Raw genomic sequence first — 10,603 nt, forward strand, 5'->3', positions numbered from 1 at the left:
GCTAATCTTCGGGACTCAGTTCGATGCGGGACTCATCACTGAAGACAATTATACTCCATTCAATGAGATTCCAGGCCGAATACGTGTCTGGAAACGCTCCGGACAGCGGAGTGGTACCAACCTGTCGCCCACCATCAAGCCCGACAACCAGAAGTGATGGTCTACGTGCCATTTGTTTTCAAAGCAGGACCCCTTTGGTTGTCATCCGCGACACCCTTACAGCACAGCAGTACGTCGACGATATTCTACGTCCCGGCCTGTTGCCCTCCATGGCGAGCCATCCTGGGTTTACATTTCAGCAAGATAATAACCGCCCGCACACGGCGAGAGTTTCTACTGCTTCCCTTCGTGCTTGCCAAACCCGACTTTGGCCAGCACAGTCGCCTGATCGCTCGCCAACCGAGAACGCTTGGAGCATTATGGGTAGGGCCATCCATGCATCTCGGGAATTTGAAGGTCTAAACCGCTAACTGGACAGAATTTGGCCCGATATCTCTCAGGAAGACATCCAACAACTCTATGAATCCGTGCCGAGGAAAGTAACTGCTTACATAAGAGACAGAGGTTGACCAACATGGTGTTGACGTGTTCGTTTCTGTGAAGCACTTCCTCTGAATAAATCATACAATTTTTCTTAAATTGTAATCATTTGTTCGTCAGTACATGTACATCATATGTACCGATTTCTGTCACATTCGGATAAATCCCTCGTGGTGCATCGCTTTTCTTTTCTCTCTTTTTTTTTTTAGTGGCTCAAATGGCTCTGAGCACTATGGGACTTAACTGCTGAAGTCATCAGTCCCCTAGAACTTAGAACTACTTAAACCTAACCAACCTAAGGACATCACACACATCCATGCCCGAGGCAGGATTCGAACTTGCGACTTTATCGGTCGCGCGGTTCCGGACTGTAGCGCCCAAAGCCGCTCGGCCACTCCGGCCGGCTTGTCTTAGTATATTACAATAACAAGCTTGGATTGCAAGCACTTTTATTCAGGAGATATATTATTTAAGTAAAAGTTAAAATTTAAACTTTCAAATAATAGTCTGTTCATCCCACCGTTGCTCAGTTTTGTTTTCAGTGAATAATTCTATATAATTGTTTTTCTTGTCAGTTTTTGAGACATCGCCATAACCGACACTATGCAACCAAACGTACTCTTCTCACGTTATTCACCAAAATGAATCTGTTAGTCAGTCTATAGAACGAGTTATAACAACAATGAAAACTCTCGCACGTATTTATCGTTATCGCAGAGCATACAGGGTCTACAAAATAAAACTGGTCCGAAAAAATATTTTCAGTAATAACGACACGGGACTGACCTTTGTTAATGAACATCACAGAAAATGCTGGAAATGACTACCGTTGACGTCAGTCTAGCGCTGTGCTCGATTTATCAGTGAGAGACACACGTAGCATCTTTGCTAGAGGGAAGGCAGCAATGGCGTTTTCGATCTTCTGCAGTAGCTCTTCTAGTGTGTGAAGATTATTTAAGTAAACCTGACCATTCTATCTGCTCCACAGGTAAAACTCACATGGAAAGACATCAAGCGATTGAGGCGGCCAGGAGATTGCACCGCCGCTTCTGTCTTCAACTCACCACACAGCCCCAACACAAGTTACGAGCTTGTTAAGGTGGTGTGAGGTGTTGCTCCGTACGAAAATATAAATGCAGTTCTTCGTGCTTTTTGTCTGTAGCTCGTGGTCTTGCGGTAGCGTTCTCGATTCCCGGCGGGGTCAGGTATTTTTGCTGCCTGGAGATGACTGGGTGTTGTGTCGTCTTCATCATCATCATTCATCCACATTACCATTGGAGGAAGGCAATGGCAAACCACCTCCACTAGGACCTTCCCTATTACAGCGGTGCGGGTCTCCCGTATCGTCCAGTACGCTCCTCGGAGTATGGGACCTCATCATCTTCTGTGAGTTGGTCCACATGTGGATTAAACAATATATGGACTTACTGGTTAGCATTAACAATTTGGCGAAAGAATCGAGGTACGATGCGGACACTAGACATTGCGCTCCAAATAGCAATCTTGAGATCCGCGTTCTGATGGTGATTTTCCGAAGCCTAATGGCACTTGGTTGTTAGTTCGCACATCCTGGCAGACTGAACCATCCCTCATCTGAAGAAATGAGAATATGAGGATCCAAAAATCCTGATTACACTTCACTGAGAAAACACCAACAAGCGAAAGTTTTTCTGGACGCTTTGACTCGTGCACTACAGTAAATTTCTAAGGATACAGCTGCAGTTCGTTCTTGGCAAAGTTTCATGGTAATGTACATGTGCGTCAGTGAAAAAGACCAATAAAAAGGTGTTAGCATGTGGACGTAATATGCTGTTCCAGTCTCTTCTGTACCTAAGGTCCATCACCGTTCGCTTTGGATCCCTACGTAATTCGGTGCTCTCCGATACACACGATCGAACAGCGGAGGAGTGGTACTGAAGCGTCAACTTTAGGTTACAATATCTGTAATTAACATTTTTCAATGCAACAAACGGCACTGATTACGTATTTGTTTATATGTTCAGATGTGCTAACAAAACAAACGGGGTTCCATTTTAAAAAACGTAGGTTTGTGTTAAAAAACATACTTCCGTGCATTTTTTTATGGTTTGTATTAACCAATTACACTAGCCCTTCTCCTCACGTTCGGTCTGTGAAATCGATTCGTCAGTATTTGATGTGGTTTACGAAATATATCCAGCGGTAACGTTAGGTGACTCATCCTATATATATATATATATATATATATATATATATATATATATATATATATATATATATATATATATATATTTGCAAGACAGCGCTTCTCTGCACACTGCACAACTAGTGAAGCGGCTGCTGCAGATGCATTTCAGAAATGCTAGGAATATCAGTCGTCATTGCTCAACAGTCTGACCATCCAGATCAGCTGATCGTGATCATTGTGACTTCTGACTTTGGGTTTATCTGAAAGAAGTTGTGTTCAGTGCCCCAATTACGAACGTAGTTGAAATGAAGGCACGTATTGAGCAACGCATTCTGAGCGTGACCCCCGAGACACTCCGACCTGTTGCAGAAAATGCCGTTTCTCGATTTCAGCTTGTGGGAGAAAGTGTTAGACAGCATATTGAACAGTGTCACAAGTGCAGCCCGGCCCACCCGGTTGGTCGTGCGGTCTAACGCACGGCTTTCCGGTCAGGAAGGAGCGCCTGGTCCCCGGCATGAATCCGCCCGGCGGATTTGTGTCGAGGTCCGGCGTGCCGGCCAGTCTGTGGATGGTTTTTAGGCGGTTTTCCATCTACCTCGGCAAATGCGGGTTGGTCCCCCTTATTACGCCTCAGTTACGCTATATCGGCGATTACTGCGCAAACAACTTCTCCACGTACGCGTACTCTACCACGCAAACATAGGGGTTACACACGTCTGGTGTGAGACGTTCCCCGGGGAGGGGGGGTGTCCACCGGGGACCGAACCGTACAATAACCCTGGGTTCGGTGTGAGGCGGCGAAGGGGTGAAGTGGACTGCGGTAGTCGTCGTGGGGTTGCGGACTACTGCGGCTGCGTCGGGGACGGAGCCCCTCCGTCGTTTCTAGGTCCCCAGTTAACATAACATAACTGTAGCCTGCCGAATTAGTGTAGTCATGCACAGTGAACAGTACGTGTGATATAATGTGCAGCTATAGTAGTCGTCGTATTGTGATTCATCTGTCATTAATAGCCGACCCCTCCCCCCCCCCCCCCTTTTACGTAAAGATGCCTACAGCGCCATCTATTGGTAAAAAATGTTCGCAAATTTTTTGTTCCGTGACGTTTCAATATGCAGCGAAAATTTGACATCTACAGAGTTTCGATATTGGAACTTAAATTATGGACACCATGCATGGCGGTGCGTTAGAAACAGCGTGCTGCAATCGAGTTTCGAATTCGAAGAGTTCGTCCACACATGGAGCACCGTCTCAATCACCAAGACAATGCTAGACCACACAAGAGCACTGAGACATCTACAACGATCTGACGCCTTGAGTTCACCGTCATCGATCATCCTGTATAAAGTCCCGACTTTGCGCTATCCGATTTTGATCTGTTTCCAAAACTTAAGAAACTTCTTCGACGACGTAACTTTGGTAGTGATAGAGCGGTGCAAGCAGAGGTGAGGTTGTGGCTCCGTCAAAAAAGTCAAACATTATACAGTTACGGAATCAACGAACCGGTCTCTCATTGGAAGAAATGTGTGTCGTCGCCAGGGTGACTACGTTGAGAAATAAATATGTAGATATGAATAATAAAGATGTAGAATGTTAATAACGTTTCTTTTATTTGAAAAGTTCTAGCAGTTTTCACATAAAACATTCGAAGGCATTACTTTTCAGCACGCTCTCGTACAATATCACTGAATCACAATTGGAATCAGTGAACTCATACAATTACCTGCATTTAACCATTTCTAGGGATATGTAATGATGACATAAGCTCAGTTGTAGGTAAGGAAGGAGGCAGATTTAACTGCAGAATGAAAGCGTTTCATTTTAAACTGTCATTGTACCCGCAAAGAGAAATAATTCTGCAATCTATGAACTGAATGAAAGGCAATTTTATCAAAACTAGACTTATTCATCTTCATGGAGTTACCGCGATCGTTACTTATAAAAATGTGTCCAGATTTAGTCTCCAGGTAGCTTACCTTTATTTCCATATGACTGTTTTATGGCGAACTGCCCATCTTCACATCTATTATAAAAAAATATTTTGTAATTAAAATTGGTTCAAATTACAAATGGTTCAAAATTTAAGTTCGGAAAGCTCCTACATTCTTAAGAAATTAGTTATAAGTTTCTGCAACGTACCTTATGTTATAGTTACAGAGTAACCTGTAGAGTGTGGGACTGAAATTTCATTTTCATAACTAGCCGTAGACTAACCTGCTGCAGCTTTATACTTTTTTTTTTTAAGAAACGTTATTTGAGCAACACCTCAGCGCTGAAAAGCCTCCTCTATTTGTAGAGACTGGACTGATGTAATTCATAACAAATGCTTCTAACATAAAACACTGTTGTTGTGTAATTTAATAGCATTAAAATATTTTAAAAGCATTTTGTAAAGCAATCATCAAAATTTCTTTGAGATATTTTTATATGTATTCCAGCACGCGAAACTTTTGTAGCGCTTGAAAGTGCCCTCTATGGATTGATATAATACTGAAAAGATGTTCCTAAATGTAACAAATGAAGCATTAATGACGACATTATTATTATAAAAGCTGTAAAAGATACTGTTGACATGTTTTAAAGCTTTTTTGAACTTTTTAACAATAATAATTTCCTCATCGACGTTACATTTAGGAACCTTTTTATCAATTACATCAGTTCACAAAGGGCCCTTTCAAGCGCTACAAACTATGCATCTCTTGCTTCCCTAGAGGAAATATTTTAAAATTTTTTTGATAATTGTTTTATAAAGTTCTTTTAAAAATATTGTAATGCTATTAAATTCCACATCACTGTTTTATGTTATACGTAGGAACTTTTTTTAAGAACTATATCGCGCCCGCTGGTGTGGGCGAGCGGTTCTAGGCGCTTCACTCTGGAACCGCACGACTGCTACGGTCGCAGGTTCAAATCCTGCCACGGGCATGGATGTGTGTCATGTCCTTAGGTTAGTTATGTTTAAGTAGCTCTAAGTTCTAGGGGACTGATGACCTCAGATGTTAAGTCCCATAATGCTCAGAGCCATTTGAACCATCTGAATTATGAAACTTCCTGGCAGATTAAAACTGTGTGCCGGACCGAGACTCGAACTCGGGATCTTTGCCTTTCGCGGGCAAGGTCCCGAGTTGGAGTCGCAGTCCGGCACACAGTTTTAATCTGCCAGGAAGTTTCATATCAGCGCACACTCCGCTGCAGAGTGAAAATCTCATTCTCGAAGCATTTGAATTATATTAGCGCAGCAGATGTTTTGATAATTTGTTTATAAAGTTCATTTAAAATATGTTAATGCTATTAAATTCCACATCAGTGTTTAATGTTATACACAGGAACTTTTCTTACGAATTACATTAATGCTGTATATGTTGCACCAACGAGGCATCTTAAAAAAGTATATGACGCCTCAGTAGACTAGTGTATGGATAGTTATGACGGTGGACTTTCAATTCCATATTCGCCAGGTTACTCTGCACCTGTATCAGATGGTATGTACAACAAATTTCTATTATAAGTAATTTCTTAAGAACACTGAAGCTTGTTTTTCTTTTCTTTATGAAAGGCAGTAATATTGATGCATTAAGTTGTTCTGAAAGTGATGCTGATATTCCAGACAATAAAAGCGGGTTAAAAGCTGTGAGCCATCTGGGGAAGTTAACCTTGCATTACTGAGCAACTGTTTCACCAGGTATCCAGTCTAGCTTACCAAATTCCCAACCAGACTAACATTAATTATTATCTTTTAATAGTCATCTTACGACAACCGGTGATATATATATATATATATATATATATATATATATATATATATATATATATATAAACTCTACCATCTGGTGAGCAAGATGTATGAAACAGGCGAAATACCCTCAGACTTCAAGAAGAATATAATAATTCCAGTCCCAAAGAAAGCAGGTGTTGACAGATGTGAAAATTACCGAACTATCAGCTTAATAAGTCACAGCCGCAAAATACTAACACGAATTCTTTACAGACGAATGGAAAAACTAGTAGAAGCCAACCTCGGGGAAGATCAGTTTGGATTCCGTAGAAACACTGGAACACGTGAGGCAATACTGACCTTACGACTTATCTTAGAAGAAAGATTAAGGAAAGGCAAACCTACGTTTCTAGCATTTGTAGACTTAGAGAAAGCTTTTGACAGTGTTGACTGGAATACTCTCTTTCAAATTCTGAAGGTGGCAGGGGTAAAATACAGGGAGCGAAAGGCTATTTACAATTTGTACAGAAACCAGATGGCAGTTATAAGAGTCGAGGGACATGAAAGGGAAGCAGTGGTTGGGAAGGGAGTAAGACAGGGTTGTAGCCTCTCCCCAATGTTGTTCAATCTGTATATTGAGCAAGCAGTAATGGAAACAAAAGAAAAATTCGGGGTAGGTATTAAAATTCATGGAGAAGAAATAAAAACTTTGAGGTTCGCCGATGACATTGTAATTGTGTCAGAGACAGCAAAGGACTTGGAAGAGCAGTTGAATGGAATGGACAGTGTCCTGAAAGGAGGATATAAGATGAACATCAACAAAAGCAAAACAAGGATAATGGAATGTAGTCTAATTAAGTCGGGTGATGCTGAGGGAATTAGATTAGGAAATGAGGCACTTAAAGTAGTAAAGGAGTTTTGCTATTTGGGGAGCAAAATAACTGATGATGGTCGAAGTAGAGAGGATATAAAATGTAGGCTGGCAATGGCAAGGAAAGCGTTTCTGAAGAAGAGAAATTTGTTAACATCCAGTATTGATTTAAGTGTCAGGAAGTCATTTCTGAAAGTATTCGTATGGAGTGTAGCCATGTATGGAAGTGAAACATGGACGATAAATAGTTTGGACAAGAAGAGAATAGAAGCTTTCGAAATGTGGTGCTACAGAAGAATGCTGAAGATTAGATGGGTAGATCACATAACTAATGAGGAAGTATTGAATAGGACTGGGGAGAAGAGAAGTTTGTGGCACAACTTGACCAGAAGAAGGGATCGGTTGGTAGGACATGTTCTGAGGCATCAAGGGATCACCAATTTAGTATTGGAGGGCAGCGTGGAGGGTAAAAATCGTAGAGGGAGACCAAGAGATGAATACACTAACCAGATTCAGAAGGATGTAGGTTGCAGTAAGTACGGGGAGATGAAAAAGCTTGCACAGGATAGAGTAGCATGGAGAGCTGCATCAAACCAGTCTCAGGACTGAAGACCACAACAACAACAACAACAACATATATATATATATATATATATATATATATATATATATATATATATATATAAAGAGAATTTAAATAAACAGAAATAAATCGGTTTATATTTGGACATTTATTTTAGCATTGATCATTGTTCCGTTAAAATTTCAGCATATTAAACTTGATTCATAACTAAACTGGTGCCTTATTTAGGATTGTGAAACTGTTAGTTTGTAATCTTACGGAACACATCAAATATGGAGCCAAGACTGGGAGACTGCATTCATAAAATAACACATGAAGAACGTTGAAACATATGCAAGAGGAAATTAACCACAACCAACCGATTCAATTTTCACCCAAAGAAGTTACGTTCGTAGCGCAACCCTGTCCATCATGAAATTACCACACACTGGTATACTAAATTCATACTAACTCTCTGTGAAATCTTCCCGAAAAGAATAGCTGAGGGCTACTTTGATGATTACACCACATGCTTCACGTGGTCAACTTGGTTTACACAAAGAGTGTAACTCCACAATAATTTTGATAATTAAAATAAATTACATCGAAACGCAATTTATAAAAGAAAAACCTCGAACTGGTTACTATCGTCTTACTATTAACCTGATGGGTCAAACAATTGTATAAGCACGTGGTACTGGTCTCACAAAGTACACCCCCGTGGGTTGAACATAAATAAAAGTTGCTATATTGAAAAATATTGTCAAGACGAGACGTTATATCTCACGCACATTCGCATTTAAGATTGATGATCTTAGTTAGAGTTACGGTTCATCAACACGTGGTTCCACTTTGCTCACAAAGTAGTGACAAAGCAACAACTGGAAGATATTCTGAACTTCACACTCTAATTACACTGCGTTGCAATTTAAGATAACATAAGATATTTTAGATCTAAGCCTGAAACAAAGGTGATTAAATTTTCAGTTAGGCTGTACTTAAGAAATCCATTGTCCTACGGACTTAGCAGAGAAGCGCTTAGCCGGAGATCTTACCACTTCAGACACTCGCCGCAGACAGACTGGCGTGGGCCCCTAACGAGGGTGCTTCACAGATACAAACGGAAGTGACCAGAGAGGCAGCTTCCTATACCAACATGACAAGGGATGGACAGGACCATACTAAGAATAGAAACCTCTTTGCTTTTAGAAAGCATAGCTACCTGTTCCGACGTTGGTCCTACTGTTCTCTAGCAGACAGGCTTGTCTGCTACCATCAAGCATGCAAGTAGAAATACATTTGCTCATTCATCCTTTCACACAGAAGGGAAGGAGGATGACAGTATCTTATCATACACAGTATATAAAAGAAAGCGGATGTAGGTTCTTTATGAGACTGTGTGACATGAATTACATATAAACTGTGTTTTAAAGTGTAGTAGTGTGACAGATCGTTCTTGTTGATGTGTAAAAGTAACACGTTCCACTGCTCAGTCTCCTCCCAGATAGAGTCAGACACACCACAGTAAATTTAGAAGTGGATGTATACCGCAAATGACAACAGATTTAAGAAATTAACATGAAAGGAATCCAACAGAGACCTTTCAAGGCAGCATACATAGATAGTGGATCTAGAACTGAAACTTGTGGCACTCCATAATTGCGTTTTTTCCCCCCAGTCAAGAAGTCTTCCTTGTTCGCAGGAGCTGCACTGGCAGAAGTATCAGCAGCCGGAGATCTCGTACAACTTCTTGATCGACAGCAGCGGCAATATCTACGAGGGTCGGGGCTGGAACGGCACGAACACCAGTAGTAGTTTCGTGCAGAGCTGCAAAGTGGAGGTGGCGCTAATCGGCAACTACGCGGAGCACAACGTGACGAGGCAGATGTCGTCGGCTCTGCGCTGGCTGCTGGACGAGGGCGTGAGGTCGGGCATGCTGGCGGCCGAGTACCGCCTGCTGGCGCACAACCAGCTCAAGAAAACGCTGAGCCCGGGCCGCTGGGCGCTGATGGAGATCGCCGACTGGCCGCACCGGTGCCGGTGGTACTGCTACCGGGGCGTCCACTGCATCCGTCCAGCCGACGGCGACGACAGCTCCGGCCAGTAGATCTGCTTGTTCAGCAATCCAATCTTGTCATCACGAAATATCATTATGTAACACAGTTGACAACAAACATGTAAATAAATGTAAACTTTCCTAGTAAATACGCTCTCTACATTCTTCTTTCTTCTTCTTGTTTCGCTTACGCCATAGTCCCACAGCGATCGCAGGGTCGGCGTGGTGAGAACGGATTTCGCAAGGTAAGTTTTAGGGGTGGCCGGATGCCCTTCCTGCTGCCACCGCGAACCCTCAGGGATGGAATCAGTGTACCCCAGCTGGCTGCATCTAGTGTAAATCGTGAAATAGTGCGAACGTGTTCCATATGTCTGCGACGCGTGTAACTGAGGCGGAACGTGGGGACCAGCCAGGTATTCACCTAGCGGGATGTGGAAAACCGCCTAAAAACCACATCCAGGCTGGCCGGTACACGGACTCTCGTCGTTAATCCGCCGGGCGGATTAGATCCGGGGCCGCCGCGCCTGTACGAGTCCAGGAAGCAGCGCAGTAGCGCTCTCGGCTACCCTGACGGGTCAAATACGCTCTCTACATTGTCCTGTCCGAAATCATCATAATCTCTGTAAAGAAAACATAAAACTGTATGTCAACAACAAACAAAAACCACCGTTTGCATTTCAGTTTCTGACTAAGG

The 10,603-nt window shown here is 42.3% G+C and overlaps 1 protein-coding gene across 1 annotated transcript in view; it reads left to right on the plus strand.

Annotated features, from left to right (window-relative positions):
• The window catches only part of LOC124796276 (peptidoglycan-recognition protein SC1a/b-like), a 48,597-nt gene extending 38,554 nt beyond the window's left edge, over window positions 1–10,043 (plus strand). Inside the window, exon 4 of the mRNA XM_047260392.1 lies at window positions 9,556–10,043. Coding sequence (XP_047116348.1) covers window positions 9,556–9,960 — 405 coding nt within the window. The 3' untranslated portion in view covers window positions 9,961–10,043. The remainder of the gene's footprint in view (window positions 1–9,555) is intronic.
• The last annotated feature ends 560 nt before the right edge of the window (window positions 10,044–10,603 follow it).

The sequence above is a fragment of the Schistocerca piceifrons genome, chromosome 4, assembly GCF_021461385.2.
Source record: "Schistocerca piceifrons isolate TAMUIC-IGC-003096 chromosome 4, iqSchPice1.1, whole genome shotgun sequence".
In the NCBI taxonomy this organism is placed as follows: domain Eukaryota; kingdom Metazoa; phylum Arthropoda; class Insecta; order Orthoptera; family Acrididae; genus Schistocerca; species Schistocerca piceifrons.